Genomic DNA, 26,054 nt, shown 5'->3' with positions numbered 1-26,054 from the left:
TGTTGTTGTTAAAAGCATAAGTCTGATCTCGACTTTCAAAGTTAAGTAAACAATTGATATACAATGTGGAATAAGTCTACCGAGACTTTGTGAATGCATATAGAAAACTGTAATGCAGTAAATAAAGCACAAGAGTTGTTTCTGTAAATTGTTATTGATGTATTGTGCTTCTTTCACTTTCGGTTATTCGTATGTAGCCACAGCTGATACTTCAGACGTGTCCTGGACTTCCTTGTTCATGGCTGTGATTTGTGTGTTTAGAGCAGATACTTTGGCAGTGAGCGATGTGATTGGATCCACAACATATAATCCAGCCGTCTTCTTTGCTCGAGATCTCTCACTAGGCCACTGATAGCTATTGATGGTCATCTGCTCAAGCAAGTAATGGGCTTGTTCAGAAGATTTAGCAAAAATCTTACCACCAGCGGCTGCATCAACCGTTGTTCTGGTTTGACCATTCAAACCATTATAAAATAGCCCGATCTGCACCCAATCTTCGAAGCCATGATTTGGGCATCTCCTTAATAATTCCTTATATCTCTCTCATGCTTCATAGAGTTGTTCAAATCCGTTCTGCCTGAAGGTGCTGATCTCAAACTTCAACTGAGTGGATTTGGTGGGTGGAAAATATGTTGCTAAAAAGTTTATTTCCAATTCATGCCATGTGGTGATGCTCCCAAATGTAGCGATTGAAGCCAATCTCTTACTTGGTCTCTTAGAGAAAATGGAAACAAACGTAGTCTAATAATATCATTAGAAATATTACTAATTTTTATCGTGTCTATAATCTCCAAAAATGTCCGTAAATGAAGATGTGGATATGATGTTGCTGCTGTCCCGAACTGGTTATGTTGAACCATGTTGATTAATTACGTCATTAGCTCGAATTTATTGGCATTGATGGTTCCACGAGCTATGTCAGAATAGTTCGTGTTGATCACTGGCCTAAAGTAATCCATATAGGTACCATGCCAGGGGGTGGGTTTGCTTGCTCTCTGTTTTCAGTCTTTACTTTCACCTCTTCTCTTCGTGCTTTTCTCAAGGCATTATCAGTCTTTTCAATTTCTGGATCAAAAAGAAAAGAATCGAGGCTCTGGGTTTTCCGCATAAACTACAAAACAGATGAGAGACAAAAAATCAATGACTAATAGATAGAAACAAATTTAAATTAAAGTCTGACTAATTGGTAACCGTATTAATATAAGATTAAACACAACACTCCCCGACAACAGCGCCAAAAACTTGTTGTAATCTTTTCTACCCGCGAGTGTATGGTGTCAAGTTTTAGTACTCGGTTAAGTACAAATATCGTTCCCACAGGGTGTGAAATTTAATAATATATTAACTACCGTAATTAAAATAGTCAACCTTTAGTTAGATAATTAAAGTAAATTTTATTATTAATTATAAACAGAACTAATAACACATAACGCTGTAAAATCAATAAGATCAAAGAATCTATAAGTGTGATTTCATTTGGTTTTCACTATATAGAATTATCATTAACTTTTATATTCATAGATTCAACTTGTTTACTATCCCAGAATTCTCAAATATTCCTATTCCATTTCACAAGTTATACGTAAGAATTAATTATCTAATATCGATTTCAATATCCCTATTAAAACGCAAACATTAAATAATTTTAATAGTACTATAATTCTTTTAATGGGTTTAGTGGGGTTATAGGCCTTCCGAGCTCTATAAACACCAACACTATATTTTTCTATTGTTATGTTTAAAATCCCTCTCCCGAGTGATAGATCTCAAATAAATATGACAATCCAATTAGTGATCAAGTAATTGAAAGCAATAGAATCCGGAAAATATAAAAAAAAAAACAAGAAGAACTTCGCTCATATAAATCAACAATTCATAAATAACGGTTCAACCAAGCTACGTCGTCCTTTAGATCAAATAAATTAGTTCATAACGGAAAAAAGATAAAGCAGATTCATATTTTTTGACATCGCCAAAATAACTAAGAGATTGTAGTGAAAGCAGAAAAGAACACTCGAATTTAAATATATGACTTCGTCCCCAGATGATGCGGTCTTCGTCTTTGAGTTTCTTCCAGTCACTTTTTTTGTTTAACACCTCCTCTCTCAGCCCTCTTTTATATGTTGTTCTCGTCTTTCTTTTCTTTTCTTTTTTCCCAGAATTATATGGTTTCCGTCCTTTTATATACGCATGTACACTGAAGTTATGTCTTTGTACATATCATGCGCACGGTTGCGCGAGAAGTGGCGCGGGTGCACGCATGCTTTTGTAATTTTTTGTGCAATCTTGCGCGAGATGTGGCGCCACTGCGTGCACTTCTGTCATTTTGGTACTGCCACAGCGCGCGTAGGTGCGCGTAATCTGGCGCACATCTGGCGCAGGTGCGTGCGTCCTTCTGTCAATCTTGGCGTGATTGTTGCTGCAATATACACCATTTTGTCCCTTCTTGTATTGACATTCAAAACAACGCACGAATACATAATTCTGCTCGAAACTAGCATAATTCACGCCTATTGATTAGGTAATATAAGTGCAAGGGCCTGAATTGGATTAGTCATCTTGGAACCCACATTTGTATGATCCTGAAAGATTTTGTATTTTTGGAAACCTATGGGGTGTGCGCAATAGAATGTTTAACATCGTTGTTAACAAAATGTATTCTATTATGTTTTCCTACCCTGTTGTCTTTTTTCCAGTCTGTTTCTCTTCTGAATAGATTTACTCTTCTGGAATCGATAATTCATGTCCTTCGTTGATGTGTGCTCTACTGAAACTGGCCCTCCACTGGATCCAATATTCAGATAAGCTTTCCTCTCAGGATGAACAAATCTGAGTCCTGAACATCTACTTTGTTCATCTGATTTACATTCTTTCTAACTTGAACTTCAGGTTTCTTATGTTCATATACCATACTGGATCTCACAAATTGTATGTACTTCTTTTTGCTCATACTTAGATGCAGCTGGGTACTGGTTTCAAAAATGCCTCCATTGCTACTGAATTCGATACAAGTTATGTTTCCAGATTGTTTTGCATCTTTTCAAGTGAAACTGAAGACTTATTCCACGTGTTTACTAGTATAGATTTTTTTTAAAATTTTATTTTCAATCAGTAGCAACTGGTAAATTCGTATGAGTCAAAATCGAATACCTCATGAGTAATCATGTCTGGATCAACATCGACCACGAGATACTGAACTTTTTCAACATCATTGTCACTGGATTGGCTCTCTAAATCAGAAGACTCAGAAATAGAATCTATCCACTTGCTTTTACTCTCTTCAGCAATCATTGCCTTACGATCCTTGTGATTCTTCTTGTCATTCTCTTATGTATTATCTTATATAATCACCTTTCTTTGGCTTAGGACAATCAAAAATGAAATGACCAGTCTTCTCACAGTTGAAACATGCCTTGTCACAAGATGGTGACTCCTTATAGTTCCGATTATGGTTCAGAAAGGTTATGTGGTTCTTCTTCTTGAACTTTGAAAACTTCTTGACAAACAAATACATTCACGAAAACGAAAATTCTCATATTGAATGTCAGAAAACGTGAGCGAGCAGTGCTGGGATAGAAGATCGCGCTAAGTTGTTTAGTAGTATTCTCTTGGACGTGTTCAGTAGTGGTGACGGCAAGAGCTTTGGTTGAATGGTTTGAAATAGATTCTTCTCAGTTTGTGGTCTCCAATTCGAATTCGTAAGACTTTAACTCAGTTAAGAAGTCATGTAATTCCAACTTGTTTAGATATTTTGATTCTCTCATGAAAATCATCTTTATATCTCATTCCCTTTGAAAAGCTCTCATAACTTTGAAGTCAACTTTCCTGTCAGTGTACTCTTTTTCAAGAGATGCCAACTTAATTATGATACTTCTTAATCTCTCATCAAAGACATTTAGAGATTCTTAGGGCTTCATCTTGATGTTCTCGAATTTCTGTATGGCTACTATGAGTTTATTCTCTTTTGTCTAATCATTTTCCTCACAGAGATGAATAAGCTTGTCCCATATTTATTTCGCAGTAACACATCTTGATCTTACTGAATATGTTTTTTTTTAGATTTTTTTATAAAATATCATTTGCCATGTTATCTAGATTCGCCTTCTTTTTGTCATCATTAGTCCATTCTATGGTTTTTCTAACATTTGTGATGCACCATATGTAATGTCTACTGCAATGTTGACCTTCATGATTCTAATCGTGGTTTTTCTAATATTCTTCTTTGTTGAATATCTGGTGACCTATACTTGTGTTAATAGATGAAGTTTAATATCGACATTCAAAGTCCATCAAACAGTTATATACAATGCGGAATGAGTCTACCAAGACTTTGAGAATGTATATAGGAAACATCATGCAGTAATAAAACACGAGTTGTTCTTCGAAAGTTCGAACGATAAAAACTTTCTACATCTCTACTTATTATGTTTCCAGAATGTATTCACTAAAATACTTTTATATTTATAGCTTCTGTGAAAACCTACTTCAACAAGACTTTACGCTTTCCTACTGAAACTCTTAATACCAACTTATCAAACTTTGAACATGCTTCTGATCAGAAAGACTATTTTTGTCGGGTAAAAAAAGCTCACTCAAATGATAATACAAATCTTAGATCATATTGACTGAAGGGTTAGCACAATATGAACTCTGAAAAAATCTGATTAAACTTTGTGAGAGTGCTTCAAAGGATTTCAGTAGAGGCTCTTAGAGTAATAGTTGTTGATAAATTTGGTAAGTGTCTCTCTTTTATGCTAAGAAGATTGCTGACCTTTTATAGATTTTTCCATCGTTCAAATCTGAACAACTCTAAATGACTTGAACTAAGGTCGTAAATGCAATCATACATATTTTCAAATATCAATTAAAGTTGTTCAGAAATAGAAGGCGACGATTAATACATGACACAGATTGTCGGAATAACTTGCATAATTAGCGTATTGAATATTTTATGAACTTTCGTTTTGCTGATTTTGTGATACATTAAATAAGAGTATAAATCCGATGCTCATAATGACCGTTGACAAAATTCAGTAATCTAAAGATGATCAGTAACACTTGACTATTTAGCTATGTAGACATTGAAGAACTATCAAATGAGATCAAGTGATCTGCTGAACTTACCAGCTACTGAACTTCTAGCAGTGCTGAATTAAAAATATGAGTTAATTTATTTAAACGAATAAATCAACAAAAACTTAAATGTTCCAACATGCACAAATAGACATTTATAATCCATCGATTATATAAACAGAAAAATTAATATTCTTGAATATGGGTAGAATCTAATTTATTGTTTGAGATTACATCATTTTAATAGAACAAAATATCTCCATTAATATTAATATATTTAAAATATACTTCCCCCAAAACAAAAGTTGTATCTTTATTATATCCCGAATATATCGTTCATTGCATCTAAATATCTTCACAAATCGAACATTGTAAATCATCTTATATATTATTTAAAAGAATTCTGTCAAATATCCTTTCAAGTCATTAAAATGATAGATAAACGAAATATAGAAAATAGTAGGTCTCCTAGGAGACGATCTCATAAATATATATTCGTGATATATGTCGACCTGATCTATATTTGTAATAAGAGTAGGTCTCTTGTAAGACTGTCTCACGAATCTTTATCTATGAGACGGATCAGCCCTACCGATATTCACAATAAAAAGTAATACTCTTAGCATAAAAATTAATACATTTTCATGGATGACCCAAATAAAAGATACTCTTAGCATAAAAAGTAATATTTTTTTATGAATGACCTAAATAAGATATCCGTCTCACAAAATACGACCCGTGNAATTGAAAGCAATAGAATCCGGAAAATATAAAAAAAAAAACAAGAAGAACTTCGCTCATATAAATCAACAATTCATAAATAACGGTTCAACCAAGCTACGTCGTCCTTTAGATCAAATAAATTAGTTCATAACGGAAAAAAGATAAAGCAGATTCATATTTTTTGACATCGCCAAAATAACTAAGAGATTGTAGTGAAAGCAGAAAAGAACACTCGAATTTAAATATATGACTTCGTCCCCAGATGATGCGGTCTTCGTCTTTGAGTTTCTTCCAGTCACTTTTTTTGTTTAACACCTCCTCTCTCAGCCCTCTTTTATATGTTGTTCTCGTCTTTCTTTTCTTTTCTTTTTTCCCAGAATTATATGGTTTCCGTCCTTTTATATACGCATGTACACTGAAGTTATGTCTTTGTACATATCATGCGCACGGTTGCGCGAGAAGTGGCGCGGGTGCACGCATGCTTTTGTAATTTTTTGTGCAATCTTGCGCGAGATGTGGCGCCACTGCGTGCACTTCTGTCATTTTGGTACTGCCACAGCGCGCGTAGGTGCGCGTAATCTGGCGCACATCTGGCGCAGGTGCGTGCGTCCTTCTGTCAATCTTGGCGTGATTGTTGCTGCAATATACACCATTTTGTCCCTTCTTGTATTGACATTCAAAACAACGCACGAATACATAATTCTGCTCGAAACTAGCATAATTCACGCCTATTGATTAGGTAATATAAGTGCAAGGGCCTGAATTGGATTAGTCATCTTGGAACCCACATTTGTATGATCCTGAAAGATTTTGTATTTTTGGAAACCTATGGGGTGTGCGCAATAGAATGTTTAACATCGTTGTTAACAAAATGTATTCTATTATGTTTTCCTACCCTGTTGTCTTTTTTCCAGTCTGTTTCTCTTCTGAATAGATTTACTCTTCTGGAATCGATAATTCATGTCCTTCGTTGATGTGTGCTCTACTGAAACTGGCCCTCCACTGGATCCAATATTCAGATAAGCTTTCCTCTCAGGATGAACAAATCTGAGTCCTGAACATCTACTTTGTTCATCTGATTTACATTCTTTCTAACTTGAACTTCAGGTTTCTTATGTTCATATACCATACTGGATCTTACAAATTGTATGTACTTCTTTTTGCTCATACTTAGATGCAGTTGGGTACTGGTTTCAAAAATGTCTCCATTGCTACTGAATTCGATACAAGTTATGTTTCCAGATTGTTTTGCATCTTTTCAAGTGAAACTGAAGACTTATTCCACGTGTTTACTAGTATAGATTTTTTTTAAATTTTATTTTCAATCAGTAGCAACTGGTAAATTCGTATGAGTCAAAATCGAATACCTCATGAGTAATCATGTCTGGATCAACATCGACCACGAGATACTGAACTTGTTCAACATCACTGTCACTGGATTGGCTCTCTAAATCAAAAGACTCAGAAATAGAATCTATCCACTTGCTTTTACTCTCTTCAGCAATCATTGCCTTACGATCCTTGTGATTCTTCTTGTCATTTCTCTTATGTATTATCTTATATAATCACCTTTCTTTGGCTTAGGACAATCAACAATGAAATGACCAATCTTCTCACAATTGAAACATGCCTTGTCACAAGATGGTGACTCCTTATAATTCCGATTATGGTTCAGAAAGGTTATGTGGTTCTTCTTCTTGAACTTTGAAAACTTCTTGACAAACAAATACATTCACGAAAACGAAAATTCTCATATTGAATGTCAGAAAACGTGAGCGAGCAGTGCTGGGATAGAAGATCGCGCTAAGTTGTTTAGTAGTATTCTCTTGGACGTGTTCAGTAGTGGTGACGGCAAGAGCTTTGGTTGAATGGTTTGAAATAGATTCTTCTCAGTTTCTGGTCTCCAATTCGAATTCGTAAGACTTTAACTCAGTTTAGAAGTCATGTAATTTCAACTTGTTTAGATATTTTGATTCTCTCATGAAAATCATCTTTATATCTCATTCCCTTTGAAAAGCTCTCATAACTTTGAAGTCAACTTTCCTGTCAGTGTACTCTTTTTCAAGAGATGCCAACTTAATTATGATACTTCTTAATCTCTCATCAAAGACATTTAGAGATTCTCAGGGCTTCATCTTGATGTTCTCGAATTTTTGTATGGCTACTATGAGTTTATTCTCTTTTGTCTAATCATTTTCCTCACAGAGATGAATAACTTGTCCCATATTTATTTCGCAGTAACACATCTTGATCTTACTGAATATGTTTTTTTTTAGATTTTTTTATAAAATGTCATTTGACATGTTATCTAGATTCGCCTTCTTTTTGTCATCATTAGTCCATTCTATGGTTTTTCTAACATTTGTGATGCACCATATGTAATGTCTACTGCAATGTTGACCTTCATGATTCTAATCGTGGTTTTTCTAATATTCTTCTTTGTTGAATATCTGGTGACCTATACTTGTGTTAATAGATGAAGTTTAATATCGACATTCAAAGTCCATCAAACAGTTATATACAATGCGGAATGAGTCTACCAAGACTTTGTGAATATATATAGGAAACATCATGCAGTAAATAAAACACGAGTTGTTCTTCGAAAGTTCGAACGATAAAAACTTTCTACATCTCTACTTATTATGTTTCTAGAATGTATTCACTAAAATACCTTTATATTTACAGCTTCTGTAAAAACCTACTTCAATAAGACTTTACGCTTTCCTACTGATACTCTTAATACCAACTTATCAAACTTTGAACACGCTTCTGATCAGAAAGACTATTTTTGTCGGGTAAAAAAAGCTTACTCAAATGATAATACAAGTCTTAGATCATATTGACTGAAGGGTTAGTACAATATGAACTCTGAAAAGATCTGATTAAACTTTGTGAGAGTGCTTCAAAGGATTTCAGTAGAGGCTCTTAAAGTAATAGTTGTTGATAAATTTGGTAAGTGTCTTTCTTTTATGCTAAGAAGATTGCTGACCTTTTATAGATTTTTCTAGCATTCAAATCTGAACAACTCTAAATGACTTGAACTAAGGTCGTAAATGCAATTATACAGATTTTCAAATATCAATTAAAGTTGTTCATAAATAGAAGGCGACGATTAATACATAACACAGATTGTCGGAATAACTTGCATAATTAGCGTATTGAATATTTTATGAACTTTCATTTTGTTGATTTTGTGATACATTAAATAAGAGTATAAATCCGATGCTCATAATGACTGTTGACAAAATTCAGTAATATAAGGATGATCAGTAACACTTTATTATTTAGATATGTAGACATTGAAGAACTATCAAATGAGAGCAAGTGGTCTGCTGAACTTACCAGCTACTGAACTTCTAGCAGTGCTGAATTAATAATATGAGTTAATTTATTTAAACGAATAAATCAACAAAAACTTAAATGTTCCAACATGCACAAATAGACATTTACAATCCATCGATTATATAAACAGAAAAATTAATATTCTTGAATATGGGTAGAATCTAATTTATTGTTTGAAATTACATATCTTATCTGAACATTTTAATAGACCAAAATATCCCCATTAATATTAATATATCTTAAAATATACTTCCCCAAAACAAAAGTTGTATCTTTATTATATCCCGAATATATCGTCCATTGCATCTAAATATCTTGACAAATCGAACATTGTAAACCATCTTATAAATTATTTAAAAGAATTCTGTCAAATATCCTTTCAAGTCATTAAAATGATAGATAAACGAAATACAAAAAATAGTAGGTCTCCTAGGAGACGATCTTATAAATATATATTCGTGATATGTGTCGATTTGATCCATATTTGTAATAAGAATATGTCTCTTGTGAGACTGTCTCACGAAACTTTATCTATGAGACGGATCAACCCTACTGATATTCACAATAAAAAGTAATACTCTTAGCATAAAAAGTAATATTTTTTCAGGATGACCCAAATAAGAGATCCATCTCACAAAATACGACCCGTGAGACCGTCACACACAAGTTTTTGTCTTGTAATAAACAATAATATTTTTGACATAAAAAATAAAACTTTTTCAAAAGTTAGGTCGGATTAAATATATGTCTCACAAAAATTACCCGTGAAACCGTCTAATAGGAATTTTTCATTTAAAGTAAAATATGGGAAAAGCTCCAACTTGTTTCGGCCGGAACACTTGATCCTCCGATTCATGTCTATAAATAAATATTGAATAGTATAAGTCTCATTTAAAATAAATGTTGACACAGAGAGGATCCTTGCTGTTTATTTATTTAATTTAATTAAATATTTTCAGCTATGACAGCGAATAGATTAAACATCATCTTAAGTATAATTTTTGTTGTTGAGTCTCTCATTTTTTAAATAAAAAAAATCTTTAATAATTTAATTTGATAATCATATAGTTGGACTAATAAGGGGATTGATTCCTTAATTTTTTTTTCCAAAATAAAGATTTATTCTCCTAAAGACGACTTCATCTTAACCCAACACTCAAATATATAATTACATTTGCTTAAAATATAGCTAAAATGATAAATACTATACTAGTATATATGTTAAATTAAAACATTTAAAAAATCGAGTAAAAAAATATCATAAATTATATCAAGAGATAAATATTTATATAAATACAAATATTTAAAACTTATAAATTATATTAAATAAAAATACTTTCATAAACGAGTCAATTTTATGAGATGAATCTCTGACTCGACCCAATTCATGAAAAATTATTATATTTTATGTCAAAATTATTGATTTTTCATAGTAGATATGGATCAGATTAATCTATTTCACGGATATAGACCGCGCGTTAAACCATCTAAAGAGATTGAAAATTGCAAGAGCTTAATTAGTTAAGTATGAAGGATAAAAAAGGCATTTTAGCATGTATAAACGATAAAAAGAAACAACAAAGAAACAAAATACGAGGAATCTTCTATGTAATGTTTATCAAAGATATGTGTTAGAAAACAAAATTATTTATTATTGGAAATCAATAAAAAGTTGCTTTATTGATCGAAACATGATATTTATGTTATTGTACGGTAAATTGAATTTAGTTAAACAACATTATTTATATTTTTACTAATAAAGTAGTAAGCATTTGATCAATATATCAATATTAAGCGTTAAAAAATAAGCTTAATATAGAACTACTAAGCAAACTATAGAGGGACAAAGGTGTTGTTGAATGCAAGATCATGAATGCTCATCAAAATCAAAGATTAAGAGAATCGAATAGTAAAGACAAACTTGATTTAATTAAAACAAATAATTGTATGCATATCAAAATTATAGTAATTGTACGGCACATAATATTTAAATTATCTCTCAAGTCAAAAGATATTTACAAGTCATTCAAACAAGACTTTTCCCTCGATTTTACACATAAAAAATTAATGACAAAAACTTGTGTGAGACAATCTCATAGGTCGTATTTTGTGAGACGAATCTCTTATTTGGGTCATTCATGAAAAATTATTACTTTTTATGTTAAGAGTATTACTTTTTATTGTGAATATCGGTAGGGTTGACCCGTCTCACAGATAAAGATTCGTGAGACCGTCTCACAAGAGATCTACTCAAAATTAATTTATTATAATCTCATTCGTATTATCTCTTAATACATAAAACCTTTTTATATTATTATACGTTATTTTATGTATATTTTGCACTTAACAATGCTAGTAACAATTTATTTGCCCGTAAAGTGCGTACCATGTAGTAAATTTGACTAATATTTTGATTGATAGAGTCAAAGTTGAAATTTTGAGGCACTTGGGGTGGGGACATACGGCGCTAATCGGGTCACGTAGCAAGTATATAAACAGGCCACAGGCAAACCACTCCTCTCACTTGAGGAGATCTCATTTCCCCTTCTCCTTTGCTGATCTTCCTCTCCTTTGGGATTTTGTAAAATTTTCCCTTTCTTCTTTCATCCCTTCTGTTCTTTTCGCAAAAAGATACTTGGGAAAAAACCAACAAAAAGAAAAAGAAAAAGAAAAAAAGAAGTGATCTAAAAGAAAAGTAGGGAAGCAAACATGGGAAATCATGACAAAGGCACAAGTCTTGAAGGAATCAGGAATGAAACAGTTGATCTGGTATATTTTTTTTTCCTCAGTTTGATTCTTGATTATTGTACGAAATCTTGAAGTGGGATTCACACTTTTTTCTGTTTCTGCTAGATTTTGTGATGAAAATCCAATATTTCTTGGGTTTTTTTTTTTTTTTAATGGTTCTGAGTTTTCAACTTTTTGCTGTTTATGCTGTGTTGGTTTTCCGAGATTCGGTTTGTTTGCATTTTGGGAATAGACTTTAAGCGGCAATCAAAAAGGTTACTTTTCATCTTATTATCTAACTCAGCGAGAATCAGATGCTTTGTTTTAGTTTCTGGTTTGAATACAAAGAACTGCCAACTTGTACAGAAATTTTAGGTAATTATTGGGACCAGTCTGTGTATAATTTATATATTACACCTTAAGAATAAAATAATAAACCAAAACTTTTTTAAAAAAATTTATCATAATAACTATTCTCTATTAATCTGAATTTTGATTTGTTTTGCATGTCATTTAATTAATTTGAAGACTAATTATTGCTAATTGGATGTGTAACTGATTAGCTTATCAAGAAAATTAAATGCTTTGAATTTACAAAGGTAGCAGTTTTAGGAGAAGATATTGTGATTTGACTAGTAAGTAGGATTATGTCCATCCATATCTCATTTAAGATATCACTCCCTTAATTTTGCATAATCTTCCTTGCACACAACACAAATCTGAAGTTGTATTATATATGTTTTGATCTCCTACCATATTTTATTGGAATATGTAATTAAAAAAATTATTGAATATTTTTCCCTTCATTTATACATAAAATTAATCAATTAAAATACAAAAAAAAAATCATGAATAAATAGTGTTTTTGCCCCACTAATTTGGGCGATCTGCGGAGACTGGTATTTTGGTCAATTACTGCCTTTTTTTTTTAATATTGCAAATGGAGGAGTAATTAATTAATGAGTTTGGACTTAATAATAAATTTTTTAGGTAATTATTGGAATTTGTTTGGGTATTTTTTTTATGGTACTCATTGTTTATTTCTTTTATGATGATGTTTGTGCTTATAAAATTTTCTCAACGGTTTACCAGTTTTATCATGTGACTGTGTCACTGACACAGCTTTTATCGTCTTTTAATTTTATAATAATTGTATATATTTTAATATAATAATTGTATATATTTTAATAAAATAACAATAATTTTTTACTATATAATTTAAGAGATTTATGTAATCAAAATTGTACATTTGAGTTGTTTTTTTTTCATATTTTATAAAAATAAAATTACTTCGAGGAAAGGTGTTTTTAAAGTAAATTCGGGGCTAACGTATGATATATACATACGTACGTTAGGGGTGTCAAAATGCAACACGACCCGTCAACCCGACACGATCCAACACGAAAAAAAGCAGGTTCGGGTTAGTGCTGGGTTAGACGGGTTTCGGGTTGGGTCGCGGGTTGACTCGAAAACTTTTTTTTTGAAAATATTACCTATATTTTTATATATTGTATGTTTGAACAAAATTTATTGTATATTTATATGTTAAATTTTCATCATTTAATATTTATTTTGTATATTTTTTTATTTTTTTTAACAATTGTTTATTTGATTTAGTAAATATGCGTTTAATTTTCTACAATTAAACTTTCAAATTTAAATCGAAAATTTTGTTATTATGTGTTTAAATTAAAATATTATTATTTTTTTGAATTTTTTTCATTAATTTTTTTTTTAAAAATAAATAAATTTCGGGTTAGGCGGGTTAGACGAGTTGATTCGGGTTAGACGTGTTCGTGTTCGGGTTGGAGGTTTTCGAGTTGCTTCGGGTTCGGGTTGAGTTCGGGTTGAAAAAAAAAATTCGTAGGTTGAACCATCCCAACACCCGCAACGTACGTATGTTTTGCTCAACTTAATTGTGGGCCACCCCCTGAATTTCTGAAAATTTTCAAAAGTTACCTTCTTTTTGTAATTTTTTTTTGAAAAAGAAAAAAAAATGTATTGGGACCCAGCCACTAGTGGAAGTCAACTATCTTATTGTCCACTCAATTTTTTTATTTATTTTGTCTTTTCGACTTGTTTCCTTGGATCCATCATGTGAACCAACAGTTAATGTGGTGTATCACGTGTACGTGTCTTAATAGACTACCCGTGCTTAAACGACCAAAACAAAACTGTACGATTTTCTTTATAAAAATTTCATCCTAAAAAATCGACATGTTTCGTGTTAATTTAAGAGTAAAGCAAGAGCAAGCAAAAGGGTTTGATGGGATAAAACGATTTTGCATTTTTTATGGGGACAAATTTCGATTATTTAGATACAAATTATGCATAAATTTTTCAAGGATATTAAATTTTTTTTTGGTTTGAATTGGTTATTGTGTTCGTTTTGTCCGGCTGAGGAGCCTAACATTTAACTATTGATTCTGTTTTTGATTTTGAAAAGTATTAATTACAATTGTGCTCGGTTGGCTTTATCAACTACCTAACGATGTGATGAAAGACTTGTCGATTTTTGACTTTGTCATGTCTGCAAATTCAATTTTTTGTTGAAACTTTTAATCCTCTTTTTCAAGTCGAATTAAGACATTTATCTTTTAAAAGTTTATTTCAAGGTAAAGAACTTCGTAAGAATGAGAAATAACATCGTCAATCGGCCAATAGTTACTAGTGGAAAATATGATAAGGAAAAAAAATACGCTTTTTCGATACAAATGATTTTTAATGGAGAAGAATTCAAGTAATGATTGAAGGAAGACAATCTGAACGCACTCCAAGGCTCATAAACTCACTTTCAGCTATGCAAAATTATATTACGTAAACGAAACGAATCGAGTCGAGTTGCATTTAGCTAATTATCAGTTAGAGGGATACGGCTTCAATGATGTATGAATCTCAATGAGTATAATTTTAACTTATATTTTACAACATCTGATGCAGTGTCTAGATTGGAAGCTTTCTTGCCGAGTGTGGCTGTTTGTGTCGTTTTGATTTGGTTCTGTGACCAAAGAAAATATTGGATGGATATTTGATTGTATGGATTCTCATGTTCGTGATTTTGTTTTGAATAATAATAGGAAAAGGTCCCGATCGAGGAAGTCTTTGAGCAGTTGAAGTGCACCCGTGAAGGGTTGAGTGCCGATGAGGGGAACACAAGGCTTCAAATTTTCGGCCCCAACAAGCTGGAGGAGAAGAAGGTAATGAAACTGCTCTCTGGAACTGTTTTGTTTGCTCTTTTACGATGCATGCTTATCGGCGAGGGCGGATTCATGTACAAGGGAGGAGAGTTAAATGGGATGAGGAATGTGAGATGACATGTTGGAATGGATTTTGGGAAGATGAAACATATAAAATTTCAATATCTTTTTATGATCAGCGTCTTGCTGGATCCGCCCTGGTCTGTTAGAACACTTGGATTGCAATATATTTGATTATCTGTGTCAATTGTGATTCAGGAAAGTAAAATTCTCAAGTTCCTTGGTTTTATGTGGAATCCACTCTCATGGGTCATGGAAGCTGCAGCAATCATGGCCATTGCGCTAGCTAATGGAGGTGGTAAGCCCCCAGATTGGCAAGACTTCGTTGGTATCGTTTGCTTGCTCGTTATCAACTCAACTATCAGTTTCATCGAAGAAAACAATGCTGGAAATGCAGCAGCAGCCCTTATGGCTGGTCTTGCTCCTAAAACAAAGGTGTAGGATTTAAACCGGAAATTTAATCTATTTTTAGTTGTAAAACGGGCAAAAGCATAGATTTAATGACATATTGTTTCTCATGTTGGATGATTTCTTGACCACAGGTACTTAGAGATGGTCGATGGAGTGAGCAGGAAGCAGCCGTTCTAGTTCCCGGAGATATCATAAGCATCAAGCTCGGAGACATTGTTCCAGCTGATGCTCGTCTTCTTGAAGGCGACCCGTTAAAGATTGACCAATCTGCGCTCACCGGAGAATCCCTCCCCGTTACCAAGAATCCCTATGATGAAGTTTTCTCAGGGTCAACTTGCAAACAAGGTGAAATCGAAGCAATAGTGATTGCCACTGGTGTCCATACATTCTTTGGGAAAGCAGCACATCTTGTGGACAGCACCAACCAAGTGGGTCACTTCCAGAAAGTGCTCACCGCCATTGGAAACTTCTGTATTTGTTCGATTGCGATCGGTATGTTGGCTGAGATAATTGTGATGTATCCGATTCAGCACAGGCCGTATAGGAAGGGAATCGACAATCTCCTTGTTCTTTTGATCGGAGGTATTCCAATTGCTATGCCCACCGTCTTGTCTGTCACAATGGCTATCGGATCCCACAGATTATCTCAGCAGGGTGCCATCACGAAAAGAATGACTGCAATTGAGGAAATGGCTGGCATGGACGTCTTGTGCAGTGACAAGACTGGAACTTTAACTCTGAACAAGCTTAGCGTTGATAAAAGCTTGATCGAGGTCTTTGCAAAGGGTGTGGATCCAGATCATGTTTTGCTTCTCGCTGCAAGGGCATCAAGAACTGAAAATCAAGATGCTATTGATGCTGCCATCGTTGGTACGCTAGCTGATCCGAAAGAGGTAGTGTATGATTATTTTTCTTGACTTATATTTCATATATATATTTCGAGTGGAGTGTATTTAGAAGTAATGCATTTGATTTTTCAGGCAAGAGCTGGTATTCGGGAAGTGCACTTCCTCCCATTCAACCCTGTGGACAAGAGAACTGCATTAACTTACATAGATTCAGACGGAAACTGGCATCGAGCAAGCAAGGGAGCCCCTGAACAGGTGTTTCTGATTTCCATTTTCAGACCATCTGCTGCTTCATGAGTATTATACATAAAAATAGTTTTCGAACACGTCAAATATTTATTCAGATATCCTCTTTTCTTGAATCAGATCCTGACTCTCTGCAACTGCAAGGAAGACATGAAGAAAAAAGTTCATAGTGTCATCGATAAATTTGCAGAGCGTGGGCTTCGTTCTCTGGCTGTTGGCCGACAGGTTTGTTAACACTTTCTTGTAGCATGTTTGCTTGCTTCTCATCATGTCCATTTCTTTCTTTCTTTGTCTTTTGTCTTTTTGTTTTTATTTAATTTTGTACCATTATTCTATAAAGATACTGATTTTTTAGACCAATGTTTTATGTTTTCAGGAAGTACCAGAGAAATCAAAGGACAGCGCTGGAGGTCCATGGCAGTTTGTTGGGCTCTTGTCCCTTTTTGATCCTCCACGACACGATAGTGCAGAAACTATCCGTAGGGCCCTAAATCTTGGTGTAAACGTTAAAATGATTACTGGTAAATGAACTTTCCCTGGATATGCAGTCCGAAAAACAAGATACATTTCTTCGAAACCGACCTCATATTCATTTTTTATCTTGAAAATTAGGTGATCAACTTGCCATTGCTAAGGAGACGGGACGTAGGCTTGGGATGGGAGTAAATATGTACCCTTCTGCTTCTTTACTTGGCCAACACAAGGATGAATCCATAGCTGGCCTGCCAGTTGAAGAATTGATCGAGAAGGCCGATGGTTTTGCTGGGGTCTTTCCAGGTCTGTCTTTCGTCTCTCTCAGTGTTTTTTCCCCTATTTGTTGCTTAGATTAACAAATGGAAATTTCGTTTTTTTGTCTTTTCATACAGAGCACAAATATGAAATTGTGAAGAAATTGCAAGAGAGGAAACACCTTGTTGGAATGACAGGAGATGGTGTGAACGACGCACCTGCTCTCAAGAAGGCAGATATCGGTATTGCCGTTGCCGATAGTACCGATGCTGCGAGAGGTGCTTCTGATATTGTGCTGACCGAGCCCGGGCTTAGTGTTATCATTAGTGCAGTTTTGACCAGTAGAGCTATTTTCCAAAGAATGAAGAATTATACAGTTAGTTTTTCCCTCCCCCTTCTTCCGTTTTCACAGATTAACTTTTGGTCGAAGTGAACTTAAATTCTTTTCATAATTATATTTTTGCAGATTTATGCAGTCTCCATTACAATCCGTATTGTGGTAAGTTGATAGACTAAAGCACAACACTCGTTTTTTGTTCTTGGTGATTTTATTTTTATGTCGACAGCTTTGCTTGATTATATTATCCACTTCTTGTTTGCAGGTTGGTTTCATGCTTATTGCCTTGATTTGGCAGTTCGATTTCTCTCCCTTCATGGTTTTGATTATCGCCATCCTTAATGATGGTGAGTTACTGGATTGCATGATTGTTTCTCGTTTCCTCATATTTTGAAAAAAAAATGGGCATCTACCTAATGAACAAATCTGGTTTGTTTAGGTACAATTATGACCATTTCGAAGGATAGAGTCAAGCCATCCCCAATGCCAGATAGCTGGAAATTGAAGGAGATTTTTGCTACCGGCGTAGTACTCGGAGGTTATCTTGCAGTGATGACTGTTATATTCTTCTGGCTGATGCATAAAACTGACTTCTTTCCTGTAAGCAAAATCAATGTCCCTTCTTACCATTGGTGGGCTAGATGTACTTCTGCAGAGTGGGCCGGGGGGTTAAACTATTTCAACCATTAGTTAATGGTCTATGTCGTTTCATTTGTGGTGAATGCAGGACAGATTTGGTGTTAAAAATATTAGAGATAGTGAATATGAAATGATGGCTGCTTTATACTTGCAAGTGAGTATTGTTAGCCAGGCCCTCATTTTCGTGACTCGGTCACGCAGCTGGTCATATGTTGAACGACCTGGGGCTCTTCTGATGATTGCTTTCCTTATAGCACAACTGGTAACGGTTCCATCCCTCTATCGTTCCTCAGAAAATAAGTATTCTTTTTTATAGTTATCACGATCTAAACTATGTGGTGCTTAAACTGATATGTTTGTGTAGGTTGCAACTCTTATAGCTGTGTACGCCAACTGGGGTTTTGCTAGAATTAAAGGATGTGGTTGGGGATGGGCCGGTGTCATCTGGCTATACAGTATTGTTTTTTATGTCCCACTCGACTTGATGAAATTCGCTACACGTTATATCTTGAGTGGAAAGGCCTGGCAGAATCTGTATGACAACAAGGTAATGTCGTATATGCGAATTATCTGTAATGAATTACTCTGTGGTTGCATACATGACATAGTAGTAGAAGCATCAAGCTGGACTGGATTGCAATGTAAAATTTTTGAATCCACTGTTGCTTCCAAAAATGGATCAAGAAAAAATCATGTTTTGAATTTCTCATTACTGGCAAGGGATGTTGATTGGTTGGGTGGCAACAATTTCCCTTACTCTTCTGTTTTGTCTTCATAGCACAAAATAATTGAAGCTTTGTGTTAGCTACTACATAACTTTTAGAGATTTTAGTCACATTATTACTAACATTTTCGATTCAGTAAAATAACATGTTAACTACAAATTTTACTTATGCTGTCGCTTTTCAATATTATTTTTGAAACAGATCGCTTTCTCCAACAAGAAAGATTATGGCAAAGAGGAGAGGGAAGCTCAATGGGCTCTTGCTCAAAGAACTTTGCATGGCCTCCAAACGCCAGAAGTTTCGAATATCTTCAACGAGAAGAGCAATTATAGGGAACTTTCTGAAATTGCCGAACAAGCCAAGAGGAGAGCCGAAATTGCTAGGTGACATAACGTTTTCTCCTTCAGTCTATTGTCCTTGTCCTCAGAACATTTTATTGAAATGTGATATAACATGCCTTCCATGTTTATTTCAGGCTTCGTGAGTTGCATACGCTCAAGGGTCATGTTGAGTCCGTCGTAAAACTTAAAGGGCTAGACATCGAAACGATCCAGCAGCACTACACCGTGTGAAGAAGCTACACAAGCCTTGTAATGGCTCAGAATATAGAATCTATGGTTTAGGGAACAGGTAACCAAAAAAAAGAAAAAAGAAACTTGCCTATCTCAAAAAACTCAAAGAGGTTATGTTTTATGTCATAGTTGTTTCTGATGTATTTATTATGTTCTCTGATGTGTGTCTTAAAGGGCTGGCAGAAGGAATTTGTGTCTGATCTTTTGACTCTATTGTGAGCACAATGGAATCATTTTGTAACACATTTCTTCCATCTCAAATATCTTGTTTTTCTCTGATTTTTTTCTTGTGCGTTCGCCTTCTGGTAAAGTGACCTCATTTAATGGTCCGTTTTATTTGCCCGTGTTGATTTGATTTAAATAACCTGTTTTTTGGAAAGTGTGGTGAATATTGTGTAGAAGAAATAAATCGAGGTCGATTTTGTGAGTTCTGACTATTGTCACCCATTTGGATAAAAATTAAGATTCAAGAAATAAATGTTGAAAATGAAATTGAGAGTACGAGAAGGTATAAAAGAGATATTGAATGTGATTGCTAAAGAGACATGTGTTGGGATAAATTTGTAGAAATTGATTAGTATTTATAGTAAATAAATTATAGTTTTTTCATATGTAAATTTTTTTAAATTAAATGAAATAGTCGTTTGGCTTTTTAAATAAAATATTTTTTTTGGAAGGATTTATTTTTCAGAATAAAACTAAAAGNTTTTGTCTTTTTTTTAAAAAAAAGTTACGTGAATTAATGAGATTAATTCTGATGAATTTCTATGCTGTCATGACAGCCAAGATTAATAATCTATATATCCACATTGGTGCATGAATATTAATTGGTGTTAATAATTATCCATTAATGCACCAATGTGGGTGCTCTAGCAGGACAATGTTCATTCTAACCGACAAAAAATTAAAATGAGTATAGATATAAAAAGAAATCGAAAGAGGACGAGAGATTAGCGAAAGTTTAAAATTTTCGTTTTGACATTTAAAATATTTCTTTGACGTAGTATGATTTAAAACTATTTATAGTGTGTTAAGTTTATTTATCTTTGTGTTTTAAACGTCAGTTCTAACTATCCACATGTTTAATTTGTAATAGCTTTTGTTGTAACTCTCTACGAACAATCTACTGGATCGTCATTTGTTTATCATCTACTGGATCGTCTTTTGTTTTTCATCGTCTAATCCGGTCGACGATCGAAAACTGTGTTCCATTCAAGATAGCACTAGAAACCTCGAAAAGATTTGCGTTAAGAACGATCGTCGGAATTTAACAACTCGGGCAAGTAGTGGAGGCGAGGGGCAGCAAGACGGCGCGGTGCGGCGGTGTTGTGGTGGTTCAGCCTTGGCTCCTCCAAGGAACAAGGTGGTCGACTTTTGATGTGAGTGAGATAGAGTATTTGTCATACATTGATTGTGTATTATTGTGTTATTCAAAAATTATATTATCTTTTTTATTAACATACTTTTAATGAACATGATCTCTCCATTCTATTCGCATTCAATTGTTTTTCATTATTCAAAGCTCTCCTGTTTTGTTTACTGTTCTTGAAAATACTATGTATAATTAAATACTTATAGACTTTTTATAATATATGATATAATAAAAATCAATTATCATTTTTTAATTTATTAATTAATAAATAAATTAATTATAGACTCATGTAAAATATTCCATGAGAATATTCAAAAGTACTCAATTATTATTTAATCAATATATTCTGAATTTACCAATTAAAAAATTGTGAAGCCTTTATAACCTCGATCGATGATCAGATAGCATTGATACGAAAAAGATACAAATCTCGTTCATCAAATGAAAAGCGAAAATTTCGAATCAAAATTTTCCATTGATTCATTTTTGGTAGCTGTCTATTTTGTAAACTCTTTCACTAAAAAAAATAGTTTCATTTCCTTATAAAATTAGCGGTTAAGGTAACTTCCACAACTTCCAATAATTTAATCTACTAATAAAGTCCTTTACAAACAATACATTTGATCTACATCAAACTATAATTGCTAAATTCAACCCATTAATTTGATTATATCAATGATAACATAAAATACAATACTTGTGTGACCCTTAATGGTTCAGTGACACAGCTAGTCGTGAGTTCACTTAACTCAGGTGATTCGAAACAACATTTGTTTCTTAAGCGGGTTTATCTTAATTCACATCATTTTGTGATCAACCCCTTTATCACAAAGATTTCAGAATTCATGTCTGATTGTACTATTGCATCATGGTAAGAACGTCTAGTAGTATGACTCCCTAGGTATCACCTGATAGTGCCTGCAAGAACCAGTTGAGATACCCTTGTCCCATATCTGAAAAATCAAATATTTAAAATGAGTTTATAATGGCTTACAATGGACTTCTATAGCAACTTGGGTTAATCATTTTCGTAAAGCGAGCACGAATACGAAGTAGTTGCTATAGGGGCCCATTGTGCAGTCATGCAGGTGGGGGCCCAGGCTCGGGGCGTGATAGAATGATATCAGAGCCGGTCACCGGCATGGAACATCGAGAAATAAGTGCTATGCAGGGCAAAGTGCAACGTGCACGGGGGCCACCTCTTGAACCTGCGGGACACAGTGCTACATGACGGGAGCCGCCGCTTGGACCTGTAGGAGCCACCTCTAGATGCTCGGTGCTGGTGGATCAAGGGGACAGGCCGCGACGAGGACGTTGCGTTCTGAAGGAGGGGTGATTGTGATACCATTGTACCACATATGAAAAACCAAAGATTTAAAATGATTGTATAATGGCTTACAATGGACTTCTATAGCAACTTGGGTTGATCATTTTCGTAAAGCGAGGACGAATACGGAGTAGTTGCTATAGGAGCCCATTGTGCAGTCACGCAGACGCGGGCCCAGGCTCGGGGCGTGATACCGGTAAGTTATGATTATCGTATAATACGACTCCTTCAACTCATATATCTCCGATCGAATCTGCAATCATTGGTAAATCGAGAATTGCAAATGAATTCGATAACAGTGTGATATATCTTTGAGTAATAATAGTGGTATCATATGTGCAACCAGAGAAACATCTTTCCCTAAAACACATGTCTTGCTCTGGCAAAAGACTCCTCGCACTATTAACTGATCAGACCACATAGGATACCTACACTGGTAGGTGAGCGGTGAATCCCTGACTACAATGCATTTACTCCTACATATTTCGTGATTACACCCAACATCGCCACCTGATGAGCCTCAATGGATTCGGTAAAAGTATCAAAGTGTAGCGCTAGTACGTTAAGCCTTTATGTTATCTCGGGTCAAATGACTAATGGTGTACGATCATAACCACAGACTGATTCACTCGATAAGTGATAACCACTTGGAAAGTCTGATTGAGGGTTGTTCAATGATTCATCTCATGATCACTCATCTGTGTGAATGGACATCTCCACATCCATACAAATGAAAAGCGACGTTTATATCACATATGCTAGTATCGAGTTCGAGCTATCTTTATTCTTGTTTTAGTTGACTAAATCGACTAAGAACGAACTTAGAATGCAAAATACAAATATAATGAATTTCAAAATCCACTGGACTCTTGGAGCTCATGGTGCTATAGTACATTCAAAGAATTTATCTATGCGGCTTGCATGTGTATATATATAAAGTAAATATCATAATTGTATAAAATCCATAAATTATTATTAAAAGAAAGATTGCTTTACATCAGACTCAATAAAGTCCAAACCACAAATTGACTTGTTCGATATCTACTCTAACAATCTTCCACTTGCCCTATAGCCAGTGACCCATAAATCTCAGACCCATTGCCTAGCGATGCTATTTGAACAATGGTCTTGGCAGGAGCTTCGTCAGTGGATCAACAACTTTGTCTGTAGAGGTGACTCACTCAACTGATATATCTTTGCTTCCCACAATCTCTCGGATAATGTGGAATTTTTTCAGTATATATTTGGATCGCTGATGAGACCTCTGCTCCTTTGCTTCAATAACAGCACCAGTGTTGTTGCAGCATACCGGGACTAGATCAATTCCTTGAGGAATGATGATCTATTCTTGGACTATATTCCTCATATATACAGCCTCATTTGCTGAAGCTGATGCAATTATGTATTCGGTCTCAGTGGTTGAATCCACTGTGGTGTCTTGTTTGGAACTCTTTGAAGAGACAACATCACCATTGAGCTTGAATACAAATCCAGAGGTTGATTTCGAATAACCCATATCTGATTTGGAAGCTAGAATCATTATAACTTTTCAATTTTAACTCTCCACCCCATAGCAAGCTACAAACATTTGTATAGATCAAATCCAATAGGTCATTTGTACGCTCCACTTTCTCTAGGAAATGGTCCTTGATCATTTTTCATTTCACACATGACTCACATGTATTAAGAGAGTTTATATCTTACAAGTCAAATATGTCATATCTCATTAACTTGTTCATCCTTCTTTGAGAAATATGTCCTAGCCTATCATGTCACAAGTGTTTGCAATAATTATAAGAATGAATATTTAGTTGGAACATGTGAATTACAAGACTATCTCTATAACTTAAAAATAAATGATATTCCATATGGTGATGTCCAAGTTAATACAATTTCAAAAACAAACAAACGAAAACAAGAACCATAAATAATTCTATCAATTGCAGATGTATAAGGAATGATGTTCATGTTTTCTATCTCTTCATCAGTCTTAAAGCAAACAGACTTGGATTGAGTTACACCATGACACATTGGTAGATATCATTTTTTGGAATCCTTCATAGAGAACCTCTTTAGTATGTTAACAATATACATGGATTGGGTGAGCCCTAAAATCTTCTTTGATCTACCCCTATAGATCTTTATTCTCAATACATAGGATGTTTCAACCATATCTTTCAAGAAGAACTTACTAACTTGCCACACTTTAGTTGACTGCAACAGTCCTTTATCTCTATCATAATGTCATCAATATAAAGTACTATGAATGTCACTGCACTCCTACTAATCTTCATGTACACACAAAATTCCTTAGGATTTTTAACAAATTCAAATTCTTTGATGGTATTTTCAAATATGAGGTTCCAACTTCTCGATGACTATTTGAAACCGTAAATTAATCTCTGAAGTTTTCATATCTTATGCTCACTTCCCACTGATTTTAATCCTTCTTGTTGAGACATGTAAATATCTACCATTAAGGAATGTCGGCTTCATATCCATATGCCATCCGGGAGTTGGAACCTCTCAAACCAATGAGAGGAGTCTGGTAGCTACATCTCCCTATCGGTGGGTTCTTCTCAAACTTCATCAAGTTCTATCATCTGGCCTTTTCTATCCAATAGGAATTCCTTCTCTAAGAATATGTCATTATGAGAAACAAATATTGTAGGATCGAGCGCTTGCCGTTTTATCAAAAGCTATAGCTGGAGGTAATGGTGTAACTCAAATATTTTAAATTGTACAACAGCTCAAGCACCACGTTTCGATTGCTCTTCCAGTATGGAAAATTATTGCACCCAAAAATCTCTCTCTCAATTATTGCACTCCTTGCAATCAATGAGAATTGAACCCGTGACCTTGGCTCTGATACCAATTGTATGACTGAGCGTTTGCCGCTTTACCAAAAGCTATAATTTGTGGTAATGATGCAACTCAAATCTTTTAAACCGCACAACAGCTCAAACACCAATGTTCGATCGTTCTTCCAGCAGAGACAATTATTGCACCCAACAAACATCATTGTTTCTTTGGGATCATAGAAATAATATCCAACATAACTTCTAAGATATCCCCCAAAGTAGCACATACTGGATCTACTTTCTAATTTGTCTACTACTGTATGTTTTACATAAGCAGGACATCCTCATATTTTAAGATAAGAATATTTGGGAGGCTTCCCCATACATATCTCATATGATGTGTTGTCCATTGCCTTCGCATGGAGTTTATTAAACAACATTTCCAGAGTCTCAAGCGAATATCCCCGAAAGGACAACTGTAATTCAGTTAATCTAATCATAGATCGAACCATGTCTATCAATGTTTGATTATGACATTATGGCACACCATTCAACTCTGGTTTGGCTGGAGGAGTCCATTATGAATGAATCACATTCTCTTTAATATAGTCTTGAAATTCAGTACTTAAGTATTTTCCGCCTCTATCTAATTGAAATGTTTAAATATTATTTCTTAATAATTTCTCTATTTTAGCTTTGAATTCTTTGAGCCTTTCAAAGGCAGGCTTAAAATTTATATTTCATCAAATATACATACTCATACCCCGAGAAAACATCAGTAAAGGTAATGAAGTAAAAATGTCTATATCTCGTACTAACACTTAGCCGGCCGCACACATCTATATAAATAAAATCCAATAGGTCATTTGTACGCTCCACTTTCCCTAGGAAATGGTCCTTGATCATTTTCCGTTTCACACATGAC

General features: G+C 34.4%; 1 protein-coding gene across 1 annotated transcript; it reads left to right on the top strand.

Annotated features, from left to right (window-relative positions):
- The first annotated feature begins 11,647 nt into the window (after positions 1 to 11,647).
- LOC140982431 (plasma membrane ATPase 4-like) lies at positions 11,648 to 19,911 on the top strand. The gene is made up of 16 exons (XM_073448932.1): positions 11,648 to 11,907; positions 14,943 to 15,062; positions 15,321 to 15,557; positions 15,665 to 16,426; positions 16,514 to 16,636; positions 16,748 to 16,852; positions 17,004 to 17,148; positions 17,240 to 17,404; positions 17,494 to 17,732; positions 17,823 to 17,855; positions 17,959 to 18,040; positions 18,133 to 18,293; positions 18,421 to 18,594; positions 18,697 to 18,879; positions 19,259 to 19,440; positions 19,533 to 19,911. Exons 1-16 carry the CDS (start codon positions 11,848 to 11,850, stop codon positions 19,627 to 19,629), a joined length of 2,868 nt encoding a protein of 955 aa, XP_073305033.1. The 5' UTR covers positions 11,648 to 11,847; the 3' UTR covers positions 19,630 to 19,911.
- Positions 19,912 to 26,054: the final 6,143 nt, after the last annotated feature.

This window comes from Primulina huaijiensis, chromosome 1 (assembly GCF_012295235.1).
Source record: "Primulina huaijiensis isolate GDHJ02 chromosome 1, ASM1229523v2, whole genome shotgun sequence".
NCBI classification, from domain to species: Eukaryota; Viridiplantae; Streptophyta; class Magnoliopsida; order Lamiales; family Gesneriaceae; genus Primulina; species Primulina huaijiensis.
The sequence above is the reverse complement of the archived record's forward strand: the minus strand, read 5'-3'. Positions and strand labels throughout refer to the sequence as shown.

What these genes read in the sequence shown, in the direction of transcription:
- LOC140982431 (XM_073448932.1), top strand. Translation starts at nt 11,848, where the DNA reads ATGGGAAATCATGACAAAGGCACAAGTCTTGAAGGAATCAGGAATGAA. An exon ending in CGCTAGCTGATCCGAAAGAG is followed by an intron (nt 16,427 to 16,513) that starts GTAGTGTATGAT and finishes TTGATTTTTCAG; the next exon opens with GCAAGAGCTGGTATTCGGGA. An exon ending in AGGAGAGCCGAAATTGCTAG is followed by an intron (nt 19,441 to 19,532) that starts GTGACATAACGT and finishes TGTTTATTTCAG; the next exon opens with GCTTCGTGAGTTGCATACGC.